General features: G+C 42.2%; 2 protein-coding genes across 7 annotated transcripts in view; one reads left to right on the top strand and one right to left on the bottom strand.

The window, feature by feature from the left end:
• Positions 1-46: 46 nt before the first annotated feature.
• On the bottom strand, positions 47-6,785 carry LOC113145549 (cysteine and glycine-rich protein 1-like). Its single transcript, XM_026332396.2, has 6 exons — positions 6,503-6,785; positions 3,510-3,624; positions 2,699-2,867; positions 2,486-2,615; positions 2,310-2,406; positions 47-526 (listed from the first exon to the last, which is right to left on the bottom strand). The coding sequence occupies exons 2-6, from the start codon at positions 3,616-3,618 to the stop codon at positions 450-452; spliced, it is 582 nt and encodes a 193-aa protein (XP_026188181.1). The 5' UTR covers positions 3,619-3,624; positions 6,503-6,785; the 3' UTR covers positions 47-449.
• A 2,181-nt stretch (positions 6,786-8,966) lies between these two features.
• nav1a (neuron navigator 1a) overlaps positions 8,967-23,194 on the top strand; it is a 73,580-nt gene continuing 59,352 nt past the window's right edge. For 5 of the 6 annotated variants that reach the window (XM_026332337.1, XM_026332336.1, XM_026332335.1 and 2 more), the window contains exons 1-4: positions 8,967-9,091; positions 11,598-11,775; positions 14,628-15,500; positions 16,369-16,460. In XM_026332337.1, the coding sequence (XP_026188122.1) occupies positions 14,635-15,500; positions 16,369-16,460 (958 nt within the window). In that variant the 5' untranslated portion in view covers positions 8,967-9,091; positions 11,598-11,775; positions 14,628-14,634. Of the gene's footprint in view, positions 9,092-10,558; positions 10,612-11,597; positions 11,776-14,627; positions 15,501-16,368; positions 16,461-23,194 lie in introns of those variants that run through there. The other variant, XM_026332333.1, reaches the window with a different exon arrangement.

Below are 23,194 nucleotides of genomic sequence, written 5' to 3'. Positions count from 1 at the left end.
CAGCTCATGTTCCTTTTTGCACCAATTAGGAAACAACTGGCCGTCGTCATGTTTCCAACGTGTTTATTATCGTGCTGTTTGGAAAGCATAACATACAAACAGGCATCATTTACCATGTTACATGGACTGGTGTTTTCTGATACTGAGATTTCACTTGCGGACAGAAAAACAGCCTTACACTAAGACAATGACTTGAAATAAACTGTTAGAGCAGATATGGGTCTAGTGCAAGTCACAAATGCAGTTTGACATTAGGTAAGTGTGGGGTAAACACCACTGGCCTAGACCAGACCAAAGTGCTTTTATCCTTATTTTTTAACTCTGTGGTTTCTATTGCAGCTGTTTGTCAAGCAAGCGACGGTCAGATGCATGTTTACTGGCAGCAGTCTGCCCTCTGCAGGAGGAAGGCAGTAGTGCAGTATTCTGGAAACGGAAAATCCCAGTTGGCTCTACTGGGTGTGCGCCAGCGCCCCAGCGCCCAGGCCGTACCCAAATCCCTTGGGACCAAAGTTTTTGCCATAACACGCTGGAGGAAAAAAGAAAAGCATTGTAATAAATAAATATCATCATCATCATCATCTCAGATGGGCCCTCACAATATCATTCATTACAGTGATTACCTACATCTCCAACACCTTAGTCACATCCACATTTCTCTCGTTTTACCTTCACTACGTCATTTATATGTCACCTGCTACGTCATCTGAAGCGGCCAATCACCTACTGATTTCTGTTGAGGGCGTGTTTATAAAAGAGTACCGCAATGGCCGGTGGGAAAGCGCCGTGAAGCGGTTGCGCTTCATGGTGACATGTGCTGCGTTTGCAAAACCTTCATCAGTTAATCTGCGACACTAGCGTCAAAATGTGTCCTCTTGCAAAAACCGAAGCAGAAAACCGAACTTTGTCCAGGTGGGTTTTCCTCGCCTCATGTAGACCTAGTCCACCACGCACCCTACTCGGCTCACCAGTGCCCCCTGTGGCCGGAGCCCCGCAAGTCCCACAGGAAAGCCAAAGGTCTAGTTTCTCTTAAGGGTTTTCAAACGAAACTTTTCGGCTTTACAACATAAAAGTGTTAAACAATGAAGACAAACTGGTTGTTTTTACAAAGCACATATGGTTCATGGTCCTAACACCGTTAATGTGCAGCGCAGAGTCGCTTTTGTGAAGATGCTTAGACTGTCCACCAGAGGAGCAGCCTGCGGAAATACTGGATTTAAAGGTGGGTTTGCGTTTGAGAGAGAGCTTGTCACAGTAGCATGTATGTGGGAACATGAAGACATTTGAAGAAAGTCACCACAACGGGTGAAAAAGGTGATATTTTGTTTTGTTGCCCAGGTGTGTGGTCACAGTCAGAATGAGGGTAAGAGCCTCAGTGACCTGGACAAGGTGATACAACATTTAGTTAAAGCTGGAGAGCCAAATGTAAATAATTTCACCATTAATCTAATTTATGTCATAATATCAGAGCAACCATAGTCTTCTAAATGTAATTTATTCATCTTTTATATTATTAACTCCACCTTTCCTGCTGTGACTAATCTGTGTTGTCTCTGAGATCCATATTTTTTATTTCCTGACTCTTTTATTGTTGTGTACTTGGTATTTTTCTGTTAGTGGGCCCTCTGCTGCATCTTGTTTATTACAACTCACAGACCACAAACAAAACAAACTTCATTTTCTTGCCATGGTCTGAAGTTTGGCCTTTAACCCAAAGAGAGCTGGGATGGTCTCCGGCAGATCCCCGGGACCCTATTTAGGAATAAGTGGGTATAGATGATGGATGGATGGTCTTGATTTTGGCCCCTGCTTTCATTTAAATTTTAGTATTTTAATAAAAATTATAAATCAAAGCTCATTTTTATTAGTTTTAGACTAATTTATTTAAAGATATTTTAGCTGAAATTTCAATTTAGTCTGTTTTTATACATTTTTATTATAATAAGACTTTTGAGGTCTGTTGTCATATTTGTTGTGTCTAGTCTCCATGGTTACAGGTGTTTTAACAACAAATACTCAAAGTTTTTATTAACAAAATTAATTCTGCTTAAGGCTTTAAATTTGTTTTACATCCAACATTTCCCAGTTTAGGATGTGCAGGTCACACTGGGATGTTATGTCATTTCATGATACATCACTAATTATATAAATGTACAAGACCATATTTAGAAAATAAATCCTAACTTGCACAACCGTTTAGCTGAAAGCCAACAATTTGTTATTTTATAGCAGGTCTAGTGTATGTGACAGGAACAGGTCAAATCTGTGTTGAATGTACTCGTTCTTGTTTGGGAGAGTGGAAACAGTTTTACCTTTGCAGTAGATTTCTCCATCCTTGTCAGCTAGTGTGGTTGACTCGAGGCTCTTCCCACATGTGGCACAGGTGAAACATCCAATCTTATGCCAAGCCTGTATATAGATAGGAAGTCCATTTCAAAATAAGGGTCTGTTTTTGCATGCAAGTGTGCATGTGTGTGTTTTTCCTTACACTCCCAGCTCCAATCACTTTCTCGGCAGCGTAGACTGCCTTGCCACAGCGAGGGCACTTGTCTGACCCTCCAAACCTCTGAGCCAGCTTGGATGCGTTTGGGTTGTTGGTAGGACGATGAGGAGCAGGTCTGATGGACAGAGAGAGAGCGAAAACATGGATAAAGGGATAAAGAAGGATATAAGCAGGCGTGTGTCTCGGTGTGTTACTCACTCTTCATGTGTAATGCCCAGGGCCTCTCCCTTGTCCATGCTGAGGGTCCCTGCTCCTTGGCCATAACCATAGCCTTTGGGCCCGTACTTCTTGCCATAGCATGCCTTGCAGTAGATTTCATCCATATGAGCAGCAACAGTTGTGCTGTCCAAGTTCTTACCACAAACCACTGCACAAACAGACACATTCACATGCACACACACACAGAGACACACACATATATGTTTGTTTTGCGCATGATTTTGAGCACTCACTGTTGCATGGTTAGATAAGCTTCTAATGGTTTCCTTTTATGGATCTGTTCAGTGAAGTTGCATGTCTTCATCCAAATTCCATCAGAGGAATGTTCAGTTACAACACAGGAACACAAATAACTCAAAACTCAATGAACCTACTTCATAAGGGCAAAATTAGTTTCTGTCTCGTTTTAAAATTGCCCTAATTCCCTCTGTTTATGTGGTTACTTAGGAGTTTTCTTGTTTGAATAACAGTTTAACTATAGTGGCTCTGATGTTTTTGTGGGGTATGTATCAGTATTTTAGATTGACTCCAGGAGAATATTTAAATTTTGAGTAGAAATACAACAAAATTAAAACACATGAATTGCAAAAGCATCATCATGAGAGCCGCCATGCACGGTTCCACCTAATATTATCTCTTGTTGTGCTGTTGCTCCTGCCATCTATACCTATAAAGTTTTATTTAAAAAGTCTGTTAGGATAAATATTATCTGCGGCTGTAATGACCGGCAACAAATTCAACAGTTTCCGCACCGCCGACAATCGCAGGAAGTATCAGAGACTTTACTCACTGCACAGGAAGCAGGACTTGTGGAAGCTCCGCCCATCACATAGCACCTCCTCTGCAAAGTAAACTGTCTTCTGACAGCGGCCACATTTGTTTCCTCCACCAAGTGGCATCCTTCGCTAATGTAGAAGAAAACATGCTGTTATTAGCCTGACATGTATGGCTTTTCAACTTTCTGTTCTTTCTAGACATTGTCTATAATGATAAGAACATTAATGGAGAATTATGTTTCATATATATATATATATATATATATATATATATATCCTGTCCAGGGCATGCAGTTAATTAAATGATTAATTAAGCCTTTCCATGACCATGACACATCAGCAAGAGTCTGTGTGGTAACTGACCCATTTAGGGCCTGATATTCGGTTGTTTGTAATTTTGGTTTCGTAAAGCCAGGCTCAGATCCTGTAATTTCACTCCTGCCAGTTCTCTGTGGTTTCAGTATAAGACCAGCAAGTCAGAAATTGGAAAAAACTTGAAGAATTTCTTTTCTTGGTGAAAGAGCAGGAGATTAAAGTTGCTCTCTGCTGAAAACTGGATCCTTTCTGGGAGTTTTAAAGTTGGCTTGACGTAGAGACTCTGGCATTTTTCCTGTTTCTATCCAATGTGTTTCCCAGCACGACCCTCCCAGTCCATTCTCATGTATCCACACCCACATTCCTGATTGTGTAAACCCTCCCACCTCTCTGCCCCAGACTCACACCACCCTGTCTGTCTCATTCTGCTTCAGTTCTGCAGAACTCTTGATTTGACTTTTATCTTTATTTTAAACGGAAAGAAATATACTTAGGAGGAAGCTGCAACTCTACCTAGCTCCTTTTTTCTTGTGGTCGGAGTCTGGACCTTAGACCACAACTTATTACCCCGGACACACTTCCTGCTTTATATGGAAAGTCAGAATATAGATTATAGTATATGAGGTGTGGTTTTATATTCCCCTCTTTCTTTACCACAAATGCAACACCCCAAAATTAAACACAGCTTCTCTACTACTGACAGCAGAATAGTACTAATATGAATATGAGCTCATTGTGGGACATTAAATCATGAGTCAGACTGAATAAAATGGGTGGAGCGGTCTGTGTCCGGCTGCTCCTGTAGGGTGCTGTGCCTTTCTGTCGTCAAATACTGGTACTGTGATGAATTGAGAGGATATTGTTGCTCATTTCCAAAATAAACAAAAACTGAATTCTGATAAATGTAGGAGTGCATAATGTTAAACTCTGTAGCATCATTCTCTGCTCTGCTGCACAGATGCTGCTGCTGAGGAGCTGCTCAGTCTCCAAGTCCACAAGAATTTAGCTCATTTTATTCATATTCAGACATCAACTACCTACATAAAATTAAAGTTTGTTTTCTCTATGCTCAGAACAGTTTTCTACTGTTACCGTAATGACTGAACAGGGGACCAGGTGAGTTGGCTGCAGACGACGTAGCATTTCTTTAGGTTTGTGTTCTGCTTGTTCAACAGGTGCTTGATGAATTGCTCTTAAACTCTTGACTGGTAGATTTTCTTGCATGTTTTGAGCATTGTTGTCTGGACAAAAATACCAATATCTCTTATTTATTTCTGTTTGTGTCACTCATCTTAAAATAGCTCCAAACTAATGTCTCCTCTTACTAACCACCTGCTCATCCAGCATGTGGTTAATATAACGTTACCATTAAGTTGAATTGGTGCACTCTATTGGATATACAGCACCAGGGGAAGATATCAGACTCGCACTGAAACCAGTATTGGTGCATTGTGCAGTCTGTGTATATTTTTTAATATTGTTAGTCCCATATGCCCTACAAAGGCTCTGCTGCAGAGGCAACTTTAGTTTGTTGTATTTACTTAATCACTCACTGTCTGTCTTTGTTGTTTCTACTGACATTTAGCAAAACGACACACCTCATCAACCAGCAATTAGCGTAGCCACAGAATTGAGTCAAGTTTGGGGAAACAGCAATGAAGCAAGTAGCTAGGATATCAAGTAATCAGCCCCACAGGCACCACTGAACAGTCTCGCAGTCTGTGTCTTGTATAGTCCTGGAAACAAGACTGAGTGCCAGTAAAAGCAGAAATGTCCAGAATGTTTTTGTATCGGATGGAAAAATATCATTTTGTGCAGCCCTGCTATGAAAATATGAAGTGTTAAGTCACAGGGCTCATGTCAGAGTATGGCAGATTTGGATGGCAGACAATCAATGAAGAGCAGAAGTAAAAGCCTGAACATGAGCCGTCTATCAGGCAGATCATATGATGAAATAATATGATGAAACATTTTGTCTGAGCAAAGAGAGGAGGCAGGTTGGGTATTTAAATGTGCTGCTCCGATTAGTTCTGATCATTAGGACACGATGTTCAGGACTGAGAGGTGTCAGTCTGACCACAGAGGGAAATGCTGTGAGAAGTGAGACAAAAACAAGGTTTATACTCACTTGTCTTTAAATACGTCCTCTCTCAGTGTTACAGTTAAACATCCATGTGTTTCTCTGACCAGCAACTTAACTTTTATCACTCTAGGAATAATATGAACATATGTTCAATTATTTTCACCATTTTGAAGATGAACTCTGGTACATGCTGCTAATGGTGGCTCTGCAGGTTTAGACATGTGGGGACACACACAGCTGTACAGGAATCCTTAAACGAAGTCTGAGGAGTGTGAACTTAGCTCTAATCAGGAAGTCCATTCGTGAAATACGTGTGATATCTGTGTGATTTAGGCAAAGATTCATTTATTTCAATTTCTACGCTTTCTTCTCTAAAGCAGAGAGCAGGAAGGTGTTTTGCAGGTTGCTGTATTGTTTAACTGCTCACTTCAAACTAGCATGTGACACCTAGTGCATGATAGCTGTTCAAAAACACGCCTCCTCTGGCCTGACCTGCTTCATAGCTTAAACAAAGGTAAATTTCCATCATACATGGGCAGAAAGAGTAGGAAGTCATGCAAACAGCACACTGGAAGCTTAAGCAGCCTGTCATATATGAACAGGACTTACCTGCAGTTGGTTGTGCTGATGGGCAGTCTGGAGATCGGAGTAGTGTTAATGCAGCAGGGGTGTGTTCAGGAAAACAGCAGAGCAAAGTTAGGTGAAAGAGTTGTGCTTTCTTTCACCAACACAACGGTATGGGTTTATCCTGTTAGTCCAGTGGTGCAAAAAGTGTCTGATAAACTGCTAGAACGTGTCGAGCTGTTCTGCTGTTCCAGATGTAATGAAAGGGAGGAGCTTCTGTTGTTGCTGCTCCTGCAAACTTATTGTGTTGAGGAACTGGGGAGTTTCTGACTGACTGGTTGAGAGAGAGAGAAAGAGAGAGAGAGAGAGAGAGAGAGAGAGAGAGAGAATGGGGGGTTAGTTATCAGGAAGGAGGAACTTAGGTCACAAAGCTGTGTTATATCTCTGATAAATAAGGGCTGGAAACACTGAAAACAAGGACAAACCAGTTCATGAGCACAGAAAAGCAAAAATAAAAGTAGTGTCATGAGTTTTTTTTCTTCCCCTTCCTTCTTGTTTCAGACCTTAGTGCCAACTTTTGTATTAAATGGTACTGTAGGGGGGTGGCACGGTGTTTTAGTGGTTAGCCCTGTTGCCTCACAGCAAGAAGGTTCCTGGTTTGAAACCCATCAGGGGCCTTTCTGTGTGGAGTCTGCATGTTCTCCCTGTGCTTGTGTGGGTTTTCTCCAGGTACTCTGGTTTCCTCCCACAGTCCAAAAACATGTATGTCAGGTTGATTGGTGACTCTAAATTGCCCATAGGAGTGAGTGTGAGTGTGTGAGGTTGTTTGTCTCTGTGTGGCCCTGTGATGGACTGGGGACCTGTCCAGGGTGGACCCCTGCCTTTCACCCAAATAGAGCTGGGATAGGCTCCAGCCGGTCCCCGGGACCCTGGTTAGGACTAAGGGGGTCTGGATGATGGATGGATGGTACTGTAGGAATAAGTTTGGTGTTTTATAGATTTTCTCTGCCTTATGTTGGAACCCTCTTTGGTTGCAGGCTGCACTTCACATGAAACGATGCATGAAGCCTGACCTTCAGTCTGCAAGAGACATTTAACGGATGTTTACGGGCCAATCAACAAGCAGTCAGCCCTGCTTAACTTGGTAAACTCCACATTGTGGAAGCAATTTCCTATTTTTAATTCAAGCCCCCAGCCCTTTATTGAGCAGCCTCGTTACTTTGCCTGCCTGACGCAGATGAACAGACCTGCACTCTGTTTTATCCAAATCTGACATTAGAATTATTGATTTTTGACATTGATTTTCTTCCATTATTACCATTATGAGAGCACATATTATGATTATTATTACATTTAAATGCATCCAAATTATTTTCTAATTTTTAATGTGTTCAGATCTAGTCTGCATTATGAGCAAGTCAATTTTTAACTCTTCCTTTGTCTCGATGTTAACCTTTAACAGGTAATCAATTTTAGAGTCAAGTGGTAAATCAGATGCATTCCTTCTTGCACGTTCAGTGGGTAAGAATCTCATGCTAATTCCAGCCTTGTACTTTATTGCCACAACCTTAAATGACCTTTAGGGATTAGCCGTTAAAGGTCACTCACATGTGCTTTATGAATGAGAAGGCATTCATATAAATGGACTGTGGAGCGGCTTGATAATAGAGACTAAGAAAGCAGATTGGACAGTGATTGACCTCTGCTACCATCGTGTGGTCACTGTGGATACTGAACACAAGTACAAGAATCCTACTGTATTTTTAAGTAGTGGCTCTTTTCTGTACTATACCTGCATTAAGAATTCCAAACATTTTATTACAGTCTGGAAATAACGATTGCTTTCATTACAGAACCATCTGCAGTTTACTGGGAGCTCAGAAGATAAATATTAGAAATAATAAAGAATCAGAGTCAGAATCAGATTTATTGCTAAATATGAATTTGACTCAGGTACAGTGACTCTCAGTGTGCTTGTACCAATAAATCATTTTCATGTCAGACCCCAGAGTTTTGGGATTTAATTTGGATAGGATATATTGTTAGTAGACCGTAGACATTAGGGAGTAGGATCCCAAACTGGTACCTTGTGTATGATGGGGTATAACGTCCTGTAGAGAGAGACACTGTTAACTAAACACGTCACTGTGGTGGTTGTGACCTCCTTTAAGCTGAATTAACCTGCTGTGTTTTAATGGTTGTTCTCAATCAGTGTATTTTTTTTATTCATCTCAGTGAAGCTACTCATCTGAGGCCCCATGTTCTAGTCAACATATCAGCACCCTAACCTCCCCACCCCCCTGATCCGTCCAGATGCCGCTTGGGGTGGCAGCGACACAAGTGTCCTATTGTCACAACAGCGTCTGCCAGGACATGCCTTGGGGGACATCAGAAGATTATCTATGACATTAGCCCCCCTCACCCCACCCCTTCAAACACACACACACACACACACTGCACAGTCCTACCCATAATCCCTTGTTAGTAGTTACTTCCCATTTCATGAGCCACTGACACAAAGCAGCAGATCATGTGAGTGAATGTTGAGCTTTGGAGAGTTTGCTGTGCAGAGTTTCACATGTTTCAACTGACTCCTGGGATCAGGACACACAGAATAGAGGCCTTGGAATTAATGTGAGTAATCGGAGGTGAAATGTTAAGTCATTGTGATTTGCAGCATGAAATACTTAGTTACTGCATGTTCATGTGTACAGTATAAGAAAAGAGGAAGAACATGTATGTGGTCTAATCGCAGTTATCAGTTCTTCATGGTCGGTTCAGCTGCAGTTCAACTGGGCACAGCTTTATTATTTATGTATCTGCTCAGCTGAGACCTGCAGACAATGTCAAGTGTTAGCATGGCCAGTCAATACCTGATCAATATGTGATCATGCAGAGAGCGCTTTATACTTTACTGCAAGCTCAGGACTGTGGAGATACTTACAGAGAGTTAAGTCTATTGATTAATTGAATTCACACAGTAGAAATCATCTGAAAAATAACCTGAAGCTGCTGAACGTACACTTAGAGGGCATGTTTTATGGGTCTGATCTTATTCCTCGTGATTCGTCATTAAATATTCACCGCTGTCCCTTATGTCTGTGTGTCAAACTGTAAGCCAGCACAGCAGAAATATGAGATGAGAGGCACAAAATCACAGAGTAACCAGGTTTCTTTCTGCTATATTCTTTGTCAGCCAACAACCTGTGAATAAATCCCTAACACAATATAGAAAATGACCAGATTCTTTCATTTATAGAGATGGGCTAATGGGGAAGTCTGGGGAAGTTGAGTTCAGTGGGCTGTATATTACTAATCTCTGAATAAACTGTCAGTAGAGGGGTTTATTCTGCACATGCTCCAGCCTCTCTCCACGTTTGTATTTCCCTTATTTTTCTTTCTGGCTTATTCTCATCTTTTTCTCTTAGAGGGGTGAGATAAATTAGACGAGTGATGGGTGTAGTGTTCCTGCAGGCGTGTGCTCTGAGATACAGACATTAGATGCCTGGGTGTAATTGTGTGTGTTTATGCACATTTTCATTTGTCGTCAGAAGCTCTATCATTAACATAGTGTGTGTCTTTTTTCATCCTCCTTTTCCTGACCACCAATTAGATCTTGAAAGCTGGATGATGGGTTTGGGCTTTTCACATTTGTGGATACATCTGCTTAATTATCATGTGTTACTCACACTATAGGCTACAGGCAGCCTTGTGCAAGTACACACACACACACACACACACACACACACACACACACACACACACACTCATCCAGTTAATGGACCAGGCTGTCTCTGCCTCAGCTGGGCTTGTATTTCACCTCGGAGAGGGAGGGAGCCCAGCCAACAGGTCCATTATTGTGTGTGTGAGAGAGACAGAGAGGGAGAGAGAGGGAGAGAGAGGGAGATATGGGGGGCATGGGAGGCGGGGACAGGCTGCAGGCGTACTGCGGCAGCAGCCGAGCGGCATGACGTGATAGAGAAATGGTATGACAGGCAGAAAGACATACACACACACACACACAAACACACATTGCTCAGAGCTCAGAGGCTTGCTTGGCAAAAGTAGACAGAAGCCAAGGCAGGGACACAGTCAGCAGAATACAGATTGGAGACCAACTCACTTGAAGCTTTGTATCCTGATGCTTGCAGAGGGTGAGTGTGTCCTTGTATTTATTGCACATCAGTTAGTCTTTCATCTGTTTATTGATGTGTAGCTTCTTGTTTGTTTTGCTGTTTGTCCAAATCCAACAACAATAGCCTGATGTTCCTTCCTGATTCTGTGAACAGATAAAATAGCTCCCAATTTGATCTGAGCATGTTCGCCCTGATATCACAAACAGAAAGAAAGCTGGAGCCTAAGTGTGATGACAATAGGGAACGAGGGAATTGGAGAGGTGAGGTATCCTATGATCAGGGGTGAAATGATGTGATCGGCCTGAGTCAGCATTAGAGGGGCTCTATGACTCAGTGCAGCATGCATATAGTATACACACTGTAATGTGTGAATATATGAGAATGTGGTGAGGACCCGTAGGTTGAACCAGAACAGAACGTAATTCTGCACACAAAGTGATATTTATCCTGTTGGTAGTCTGAGTATACTCTGTCCTGTTCAGGTTGTGTGGATACTTGTGTTTGTACTATTGTACTAGCATCTGCTCTGAGAATATCTGGAGTGGATGTGTGTGTGTGTTTTTCCTAGTTTGTGAGTGATTCACACTGCCTCTTTAGAAATCTTGAGAGTCCTGACACCTTCATGCCAACACTTAGTTTTTTGTCTTCTTTTGTCTGTGGATGTCCTCAGTTAATGAAACCGTTAATGAGACGCATCACATGGAAAACACAGTGATGTGTTAGTATATGGTGTGGGGGTTTTCTATGATTGTGGCATTTGTCAGGATGACAGAACGTGTGTCATTGTGGGTCACTGTATTCCAAGTAAGTTTCCATCTGTGTTACTGACTCATGATAACATAGACAGTCTTCAGGTCATTGTTGAAACAGGATCCGTACGTGTGTGTTTGAGAAATGACAAAACATGACAAGTCTGATTTCAGCAAAGAAAGTGACTTTGAAAATGAGTCACCTCAGGACGGGGCCCCCTGATTGGCTGAAAATTTCATTCTTGCTTGTCCCAGCTTCCTGTCTTGGTGAATGGTGAGGCGGTGCGAACCAATGGCAAGCTAGCAATGTGGATGCAACAGTGATCCAGGAAAAAACAGCCCATTGTTCCTGAGACGTTGGAGAAGTGTGACCTCCCTCCTGCCGGCTCTGCCTGATCGTTCTAACAGCACACTGAAGGAGGCGTAGAGGAAGGTAAGATACTCATATGGGATCTCAGCTTCAGAGGTTATTTTTTATTCTGCTGTGACTTTCACCTAAAAAAAAAAAAAAAGAAATCTAATGGCACATTTTAGTATTTTTGCACTACCCTTGTGTGACAGCCCTTTTGCACAGGCTCCTACTAAATGTCCTTCAGTTCACAAACAGAGAGGCCTGTGTTAGAACCTCTTTTACTGATTTTGTGATGAGTCAGATGGTGTTCATCACAAGGGTGAGGGTGTGTGTGGTGTTTTTGTTTGTTTGTTTTTTTTAATAAAATGAAACTCAGTTCAGTCTTAGTGGGTCATGGGACAGAACAGCTAAAATTGTGTAAATGTTTCTGAAGATAAAAGCTGCTGCCAGCTCTCATGCTATCCTTCTTTTTCTCTTTTTCCAAAAAGTATACACCTAATACTCCTTGATGACTGAGGTTAAAGGTGTTTTAATCAGTCCATGCAGTGCTGCTTCTGGTTATATGGAGAGATAATTAACAGAATGAAGGGACTCCAGGTCCTTACATGTGTAGTTGCACACAGTGTCCAGCAGAGGCCAGTACCAGCCTTGCAGAATTACACAAGGACTGGACACTATATTATCATGTGCTCACATATTTCCCTAAGCAGTAGTTTCATTCATTTATGATAAAAACACAAGTACTTCATGAGTAACGTTATGAATTATAAATGAATTGTCTGTTATTGTTCATTTTATTCAGTGTATTATCACTGAATTGGAAATATGTGGTTTTAAATCTGTAAACCAGTCGTGTAAAGAAATAGCAGTTAAAGGCAAATGGCTTTTTCACTATTTTATGATATTTTACAAACATCTGATTAATCAGGTAATAAAATCAATGACTACACTCTGTATATATTCAACAAATATCACAGTGAATGTGTCCAAAACACATTGGTCTAATGTCAAAACACTTACAGATACAGAATTATAATTTTTTTTAAAACCTGCATGAATGACCCAAATAAAATGTCCTTACATGTAACAAGCTTGTGCTATAAAAAAAAATCTCTGATTTGTGGGGGAATCAGATGTACCTGATTTGACCATTTTTAATCCAGTTACAGTTTCAGGTTTTAGCCATTAGAAATATGTCTGTGTTTCTTCTTTTGCTCTTATTTCTTTCTCTGCAAATACAAACACATAGACATCCCCACCAGCAGCTGAGCCTCTGCATGTCTTTATGGGGGGGTGCAGTGGTTCTGGTATGACCCCTGTATGTCCCCAGAGAATAGCCAGTATCCTCACAGATAGACACAATGCCTGTGCTCTTGAAAATCCAAGCAGGGATTTTATCAGACAGACAGAAATTCTAATGGTCATTAGTGACTCGGCCTGCCGAGGGAAAGCGTGACAGAAAAAGTGAGAAACAGAAAATGGGGTAATGGGACTGAGGAGGAGGAATTTAGGGAGAGAAATGAGGGTGAAGGAAGATGGATGATCACGTCTGTCTCTGTTTACTTTCCTCTGCATCACAGCTGCTATATGCCGCTGCTCAGGTCTTCATCAGGAAACTGTGAGAGAGCACCTGTGTTTGGAAAAATACCAAAATCTCAATTTTTTCGTTTTCAATATGCGACTATAAGGACGTGAAGGGAAAATGTCACAACACTCTGTCTTTTTCTTTATAAGAAAATAAAAAGGTTATGTTTGAAAATGTTTTGAAATTTAAGCTGTCGAGCTGTTTTTACTGCAGTGACTCTGAAAAACATGATTATGTGTACGTGTGTGTGTGTGTGTGTATTTATATAAACGTGCGGACTGCATTACACTGTGTACAATCCTGTCATTAGATGCACTGTCAAGTAATCTGAGATTTTATCCTTGTGATTTTGAAGGCTTAATTTGATATAGCTGTGCTTTAGTAAAGACAGCTTCCCAAGAAGAGTTCTGGCAGCAAATGCTCTGCTGCTTAAGAAAGGGCAAGTGGGATTAGGCATTAAGTCTGTGCATATAATTATAATAATAGGAGCTATTTGTATGGCGCTGATCCAAAGCCAAGGTCCTGTAAAGAAACTAGGAAAGAACAACAAAATCACCTCATTTACATGTGTATATACTGGACATACATGTTTATCTGAGAGTTTAAAGTGAGAGCAGAGCTGCTGCTGCTGCTGCATTTGTTCAATGTGTTAAAGGACACAGTGATTAAAATCTTCAATTAAATTCTTCACAAGATGATGAGATTCATTTTCTCAGGCTGGATAGTATCATTAATTTAACATCCACAATATTGTTCAGCATAATTGTAAACCTGTGTGTAGATGGAGTTTGTATTTTCAGATGAATAAATTAGATTAATAAAAACTGCACAGGAGATTTAGTTAAGGATAAATAATAATCATAGTAGTAGTATAGTAGTGTGTGTGTGTGTGTGTGTGTGTGTGTGTGTCCGTGGTAGTGTGCTTGGATTTATTAGATGCAGAATATCGTTATTTGAAAATATAACGGTGTAAGGCCAGTGTGTGCTGTAGATGTTTGTGAAAAGTTGTTTTTGTGTTTTGTACTCCCAGCTGGCAAATTTGATTGAGACGCTCCAGGCCTCGCAGAAAATAAACTCAACTCGTGGTTTACCATGACTCAGTTTGTCATATGTGCTTGATTCAGATGTTCAGATACCATCGATGTTTACTTCTGTGTTAAGAACAACAAATTCTACTTTACCTGATTGAATTGGTGTCTGATGGAACTTTAATTCAGTGAGAATAACCTCTAAATGGATAACCAAACTTTTATAGGTTCATATTTTTGCAGTGGATTTGCCTTGAAAGTGGGTTACCCACCTCTTTGACTCATTATTCATGGCTCTCTTCCTCCATTTCTCCATTTAGGTCAGTTATGAGCGGAGGAGTCAATGTGAAGTCAGCCCCTCGGGGGCCTCCTTCATCAGGTATCCCCCTTCCACGTAGCCTCCTGCCCTCCTCCCCCAAAGCAGATCCTCGCTGTCGAGCTAGCGACCTGCCCAGGGTCTCAACTCCTCCTAAACACACCCCCACACACTCTCCTTCCCTCTGCCCACGGAGCTCCAGCATCCCGGGGCTTTCCTCCAAGGACCTACTGAGAGATGCTTGTCTGAAAACTCAGTTCTTCCAGAGGATAGGAGCCCTGCCTGCCCCCCAGGTGTCTCGCTCTGCCTGCAACAGTCCGCTGACCCAGCGCCGGGTACCACCACCACCACACTCCAAAGACACAATGGAGCTGATAAAACCTGCCCTGGCTCACACCCCAACACAATTTCCACATGATGGCAATCGCAACAGAAATGCCTTCGCTAATAATAACCAAACATGGGGAGCCAGCAACCTACGCCCAACACTTCAGTTCAGGACAGGCAACAATTCCAATACTTTATCCCCGGCCGCAAATGCACCCACACCAGGAAGAGAAGAAGAACCTCCAGAAAACCACCCAGCCCGGTGTACCATGTTGATCAATAGTAACCTCAGTTCCTCTCTTGCTCAAACGAGCTGCAAAGACATCATCAGAGGTCACAGTGACTCCACCAGCCAGTCAGATGAGGAGATGGATACTCCTGAGGACAGCAGCCCAGCTTCCACACCGGGTCCGCTGCCCATGCCGCCCATTTCATTTACCTTGCCAGATACATCCAAGATCCAGGATCGAGGCCTAGACAAGGAGGCTCCATCCGCAGAGACACACACGCCCAGAGCCAACATGGCTACTGTGGCTCCCTTCAGTTACAGGTGAGTGGCCTGCTCCCCTGTCTTTGTTTTCACAATGCATAGCCATGCAAGTACACACACACACACACACACACACACACACACACACACAACCACACTTCCCATCTGGAGGCTTGATTCAGTTTCCTGTCATTATCATATGACTACTCTCTCTCTCTCACACACACACACATACACACACACATACACACACACGCACACGCACACACACACACACACACACACACACACACACACACACACTTTTGACTCCTATTTAAGACCAGCCCCAGAGGCCTGTTGAACCATTACAGTCTCGTTCCTTCATATCTCTTCGAGTAATACATTTGTGTGCATGCGTGCACACCCTTGGTATTTTCTGGAGCAGAGCTGATTGTTTACGTGTCCTCTCAAACAGCCTCTGGGCTGACTCAGTAGACTGTTGTTCTCTCTCACACACACACACATATCTCCTCTCACGGTGTGGGATAGAAACAAGAAAAGACAGAATCTAAATTTGAGAGTAAAAATTTGCAGTGCTACTATGTCTGATATTGATGCTGTTGAGTGGTGTGTGGGTTTTACTAAAAATGAATCAATCCACGAATATTGAGTCAAAACGGAAAGTTATTTTGAATGAGTGCATGGAGATCTATCCTTTAAAGATAAAGAATGAGAAAAAACCCAGACAAAAACTTACATTTTGTCATAAGCCTGTATTTCTGCCATAATGATTATTATTGTGCTTATTTGTGCATCAGTGATTAATTTTATTTGTATGGTTTTCTTTCAAGAAAATAAATATGACTGTGTTGTAATCAGTGCTACTGAAGTGAGTTGCACGTACAGTAATAATTGTGCGATGCCCCTTTTCATGATGCGTTGACAGGCTGCAGGTGCAGGAGGGGGATTTTTCAGTGGACGAACTGAGCGACTGCTCCTCAGGATCCATAGAAGTCTGCTGCGATGACCTAACTCCAGGTTAGATGAACCCACACCATCACGGTGCCACAGAGTTACACAAATCCCTTTTCTTTTCTCTCTGTCTCCTTTGGTGAACACATCTTGTAGTCTGGTTCTGTCTGCCCTGCATCAGGGTGCTAAGAAACCAAGAGCCCCCTTGGCAGGTATGGATGCCTGCTTTTTGTCCACCAGATGCATTTTCCTGTGCCACAGTCAGAAATGGCGTCAGACAGGTCAGTCCAGCAGCCGCCCTTTGGGTCTCATTGTGGAACCTGAATAGACTCAGTGAAGTTTCAGGGACAACCAGCCATTCTGCATCCAAACATTATGTCTGTCACATGGCTACTTATCAGGGCTCAGCAGCCAAGTCTGAGGTCAGGTTGCTTAGTTGTGTTTGTGTGTGTGTGTGTAAAGTGTGTGTGTGTCTGTGCAGCTGCCTGGGGCTCAGTGAACAGATGGAAAAGATGGATGGGCCCAGGGTGTTAAGATGAAGGAAGGTGACAGGTAGTGTGGGTCAGTAATGGGATGAGATGGGGCTCTTCTCAACACTGTGCCAGGAAATATCATTCGCACATAGATCTTAGCTTCATCCGAGGAGTTTACAACTATCCTCCCCTCACGCTTTACTGCCTTCACTATCCCTTGTAGTTCTTCCTCTCCAGCTTTATTGACCTAAAAAGCCACAGTCCCAACGTGACTCTCTCCTTTTTGAGTAATGGCTTGCTCAGTCCCCATGGTCATGTATCTCTGTGGTCAGTCTGGGTCTAGAGATGTGGACACGCTTTCAGAGATATGACTTTAACAGTGGCTTAGTGAATCATTCTTTTTGATGGAGTGTCAGTGGGATAGGAGTGGATCACCTCCCTACTTTGAAATGTGCTGACCAGAGTCACAATATCTATCCATCCATCCATCCATCCATCCATCCATCCATCCATCCATCCATCCATCCATCCATCCATCCATCCATCCATCCATCCAGCCATCATCTGTACCCCCTTAGCCCCCTGGGACCCTGGTTAGGACTAAGGGTCCCAGGGATCTGCTGGAGCCTATCCCAGCTCTCTTTGGGTGAAATGCAGGGGTCCACCCTGGACAGGTCCCCAGTCCATCACAGGGCCAGAGTTACTATATATGAAGCTTTAATACTGAACATATATGAACCTGTAATACTGCATACATGGGACAGAATATATGGTGCACTTACAAAATACTGGGACAGTTTCTCAGTGTAATTATGTACATTGGCTCTGCAATGAAACTGACAACATGTTCCCATCCATATAGACTGAACACACGGTCCCTAATTTTAAGGACAATTCAACAGGACAAGAACAAAATGCAGATAGGATCAAAACATTAACAAGCAAATATAACTCCATTAGTGTTCATAATGTTTCTATATGTTTATAATAAAGTTGCTGTTTTTTGAATATCATATAAGAAACTTTGCCTTAGGATGGGAACTGGACCAGCCCTGTTCTATAAAGGCTCTGGCTATCTAAGGACTCTGACTGCGACCTTGTAATTGGTCCTTAGGAGGCATTAAAACAGAACTGAAATATCTTAGACTCCTCTAAAGCTGCATTTACTTGGAGGGTGGGTTGACACTGTAATAACTGTAATTCAGGGAGGGGAGGAAGAAATGGAAACAGGAAGGAAGGCAAGGTTTGGGAGAAGGAGAGAAAGAGTGAGAGGGGTGAGAGGTGACGAGGAGGCAACGTGAGGTCAGCAGGTTGATTGACTTTTGTTTTGTGTAAGGAGGAAAAAGCAAATGTGAGCAAATGGCAAATGTGTGCGACCAGATTAAATGCTGGTCAAATGTTTTGAAGGCCAAGTGAAGGGATTTGATTACGGTTGTGCTTAGTGACCATGGTAAAAGAGTAGTTTTCCTCAAATTGAATGTTTTCCAAATGCTTACATTCACAGAAATTGAATCAGAGGTAACATAATCAGCTCTTACATACTCTATCCAAGACCCCAGTGAAGACCTGAACATTTAAAGTAACTGCAGAACCATGTGGTCTTTCAATTAGACCTCAGACCTCCTGACCTTGTCGCTCTCTGGAGAAATGTATTCGAGTGTGTATGTGCGTTAATGTATCCATGTGTGGCAGTACACAGATGGCATTTAAAAGATAAATGTGATGTGGTCTGTGTATCATTTTTCATCTCCCAGCGAGGGTATTGCCTGATATTCCCTATGGACGCTGTCTCTCTCGCTCTCTCTCTCTCTCTCGCTCTCTCTCTCTCTCTCTCTCTCTCACACACGCACACACACACACACACACACACACTGTACACACACACTGTACGGACACCTACAAATGTCTGTATGTACATCTGGTCTGAGAACTGCACACACCCTCAGAAATTCAGTGACATCATTAGAAATTTACAGATAGAAAAGTTTCCAGGTGTGAGTTTTCACTTTATTTTGAAATAAATTGACGTATGTTTTTTTTTGACTTGGTAACACAATCTGGAGCAGAGATTTCGTGATATTTCCCCAAGGCCAGTTGAATCTTGCACCATTACACTAAATTGTATAATATGAATTTATTATTTGATTTTTTTAAGACATCGCATTCTTCTCGTTTTGCAGAATTAAAGAGAGGAAATTGCTAATTGATAATGCTTTTACACTAGTAGATTCTTGATAATTAGCTTGAAGTTTATAAATCTGTCATCCTTTTAATGCTCTTTCACAGTGTAGTGAATAGCATTTTGTTAATCCAATGCTGCCTCTACTCTTAGACTGTATAATCCTCTTTGGCCAATCTAATCAGAGACTTATGCCGATTTGGCGTTGGACAGTGATGAATGGTTTTGGTAGCATTAGGAAGATGAACAGATGACTAGATTATGTCCTCACTCACCACCAAGAGTGAGGCAGGAATCATTATTTAGGGTTTAATGTCATGTCTTTACTTAGTCAAGAGATGAGTTAGGGACGACATCGCGTGAGTCTTAGAAAGTGGTTGTGTTATATGTACATATGAATGCACATAACCCAGAAGCCCCTTATTTTATGTATTTATTATTTTTTCATCTCACACCCTAAACCAGAGTTTCCACCTGGCTGGCAAAGACAGAATGAGGAGATGAAGAAGGAGGGAAAAGAGGGAAAAGTGTGCACTGAGGAATGGGTGAATGAGTGCACACTCAGGATCCTTTCTGACCTCTGTGGTGACTCCCAATCTAGGGAGTCAAGTTATGGAGTCAGTCATGTGGATAACCTCTCTGTGTCTCTGTGGGACCACACACACCTACACAACACACAGAGACATCTATCTGTCAATTTAATAACCCATGGAAAATCAAGCACAGATTCACATGCCAGAACACGAGCACATGCAGTATAGTGCAATTTTCCTATACATATATACAGTATGTGTATAAATATATATATATATATATAGTATGTATAGGAAAATTACAGGAAATTATAGGAAAATTATTTTATATAAATTATAATATATATGCATGTGTGTGTGTGTGTTTAAAATTTTCATTATTCATTTTCATTATTATATTTTCATTATTTGAGTTTTTATTCACATGCCGTTGTTTATATAACTTTAGCAAGCAGACATCTTTTTCTAGCAGTAGATGCACAATTACACAAGGGAACACACTCGCACGCTGATGATATTCATCGCTGCTGTATGAGCGCCACGCTGTAACCAGGCAACCAGCCTCTGCAGCACGGCATTATGGGATACCCCTGGGAAATGTGTTGAGAATGTCAACACAGGAATCTGTGAGGGAGCATCTGTAAAGAGCAGTGCCTTTTAAAACACACAAATAAAAATTGTTTGTTTGGTTTTTTGTTTTTTTTTGCATATTGGGAAATTCTAGATGGAAGTTTTGGTGTTTTAGCTCTTAGATCTGTGTGATTCATGATGAGTGTGTGACATTTGCCCTAGAGCAGACAATGGTGCTGCTGTTGGATTAACATTTGTGCGTCTGGAATCAGCAGTTAGAATTACTGATACACTCACTGTGTTGTCATGGATAGCATTTAAGTGGCTAAATCGCCCCAATGCTTAAGCTGGTGACTCATGCTGTGCATCATCAGCACTGAGTGAGGCCACCTAAAGAGGTGTCACTGTGGAAGAACTCCCTCTCTCATTCATGCATACATTTTTGACTCACACTACTCAATGTATCAGGTTGCCCTATCTCAGTATTTTGTGTGTAAACAGGACAGTAATAGCCTTGTCATTGTGTGATTGTGAGCGTTCCCTTGTGTGAGTGTGTGTCATGGTCTGTTATTCTTCCCTGTGTCCTGTGGACCCCACGCATTAGCGCCTTGGCGGACGTAAGCAGGCATAGCAGAAATGGTGAGGCGGTCAGGCAGGATATCCCCTCTCTGTCTTACAAGCTTCCTCTGCTGCTCTGGCACACATACAGAGATCCTTCCTCATGCTCTCCTCTTCTTCCTCCTCCTCCTCGTTCCTTCATAGTCCTGCTTTTCTTTTATTAATTTCACATTTTTAGATTTATTTTTTTGCCAGTGGCATCTAATCGGTTTCTTTCATGCTGTCTTCTCTATCCAGCTCTGACTCGCCCTCTTTGTCTTCATCAGTCACACCAACTCTCATCATTTTCTTCATCACTTCTCACCCCTTTCACGCTTGTCTCATCTTTAGAGCAGCTTTTTTGTTTTACTTCCACACAAAAAGACAAAACAAGAGGAAGCAAAGAGGGAATGAGTGACAACAGGGAGTGGGTGACAGTGAGAACGCCTGCCATCTGCTCAGTCGAATGGGAGCTGCTCCTCTTAAAGTTTAAGATGCTGATGCAATTGGTTGCAGTACTTTTCCTTTCAAAGCTGGAGACCTTGCATAACCCTGTGAACCTGCATATAATGTGCCGCAAACTATGTCTGCATCTGTGTCCCACTGGCTACTTCACAGGACTGATCTGTGGAAGCATAGTGGAGAAGCTGTTTCAAGCTGTTTACAGACGCGAAGGCAAATATACTCATGCAAAGTAGCAAGACACTCTGCCCCTTTCTGTCTGTCTCATGCTCCAATTCTGTTTTCAATCTGACCATTCATCACTGTATCTCTGTCTAGCTGTCTCTGACTTTGACTTCGTTTTGCTTAAAACTGTCTTCATGCATCATCATATCAGTATTTCCTACGTGTTTGCACACACACACACACACACACACACACACACACACACACACACACACACACACACACACATACACACACCCATACACAGACACACTCCTGAAACTTACCGAGCTGAAGGTGCTTTGTGCTGAATGTGTAAGTTAATACCGAGCACAGCCGCTCATTACACCAGCTTCTCTAATGTGAGGCCAGATTGCTCAGGTCAGGCAGACACCCAGCACAGACACCATGCTGTACGCATAAGTTTAGAGAGCGAGAGAGAGAGAGAAAGCCCAGGGAGAAGGAGAGTAAGAGAATATATGTTTACATCAGCCATATATTAAAATGATTAGACTGTGGAGCCAGAGAGACCAATACTGGAACAAACAAGTAACTGTGTGTTGCCAACACACATTTTACCTGTGTGTATACCTGCTTTCAAGAGCACTGACGCGTGTCTATGCCCCTCATGCATTTGTGCACCATACAGACTTGCCTTGTCCATGGTCTCTCCTGTTTGACTAACCTTAATTCCTCATCAGGGAGGTATAAGAGCTGACGTACAGCACCTATTAGCCTTGAATTACATCCCTTACTCTCAAACTGGCCTGCACCCAGCCCCCAAATCCCCCATAACTGTCATCACACAGCCCTGGCCTCGGAGTGGCAGAACCGCCTCAACATTGGCCCTTTATTAGAACTAGCTGCTGCTTCTAATTAATGGTTTTGACCTTTACACAATAAAACAGCCAATGAATGTCTGTGCTTTTGCCTGCGACACAGCTCCCGTATTACACTCGCTCATTTCAAGCTACGTGAATGTTAGGTTGGGGGAAAGCATGTTGTGCTTACCCTGATATGTGTTGTCATTTTTTATTTCCAATGCCATCAGCCTGGTTACTATTGACAAATGAGCCATTTTTTAAAGCACCCCTGTAATACATAGCCCAGTGTGAGCAAACAGGACCCTGTGTGTTTTCACACTGGTTTAGTTTCAACCGATTTATGCAAATGTAACAGAAAACGGGAGTAAAGCCAAACAGCCTGCTTCTTTGTGTACTGTTCCTAACAGTTTGAGACCTGATAACATCATAGCTGCGGGCATTGCTGCTTGCATACAAGAGAAAATGAAGGGCACTACTTGTAATGCACCCAGAGCATAAACACTACACCAGTTAAGTGACAAGACCTTTATGCAGACAGGATGCATTAAGATACAAAAACAAGTTGCACTCCAAAAACAGTTTTATTGATTGTTAATGGTGTACCTGAAGTTCGTTTTATGCTCTGTCATGATTATCACTAATGGAAAATGAAGAGAGATAAGAAATGATGATATCACGCTGTTGTTTATGTCTCTCTCTTACTGGATCTCCACCTAGCCCTGTGTGTTTGGGGGGATTATAGGAATAAGATTTTGTAAGTACTTGAAGCTGGGTCAGTCAGGGATGGTGAAGAAAGTGGAGCAAGGAAATAATAAAGTGGATGAGGGTGAAGAGGATGGACAGGACTCTGAGCTGCTCCTGTGACCTGTGTTGATTGAGATGGGACGTCCAGGGCAATGAAGAGATGTGGCTGAACAACTTCGGCTGCTGGATGGGAGCTTTGGCTTCTCTGGGCTTG

This window comes from Mastacembelus armatus, chromosome 7, assembly GCF_900324485.2.
Source record: "Mastacembelus armatus chromosome 7, fMasArm1.2, whole genome shotgun sequence".
NCBI lineage: Eukaryota > Metazoa > Chordata > Actinopteri > Synbranchiformes > Mastacembelidae > Mastacembelus > Mastacembelus armatus.
This window is presented reverse-complemented; position numbering and strand designations above follow the sequence as displayed.

Excerpts from the sequence above, each read along its gene's own strand:
- LOC113145549 (XM_026332396.2), bottom strand. The coding sequence starts at position 3,618 with ATGCCACTTGGTGGAGGAAACAAATGTGGCCGCTGTCAGAAGACAGTT. Across the intron at positions 2,868-3,509 it reads CAAGTCCTGCTTCCTGTGCA|TGGTTTGTGGTAAGAACTTG; the intron begins GTGAGTAAAGTC and ends CTGTTTGTGCAG. Across the intron at positions 527-2,309 it reads TGGAGAAATCTACTGCAAAG|CGTGTTATGGCAAAAACTTT; the intron begins GTAAAACTGTTT and ends TTTTTCCTCCAG.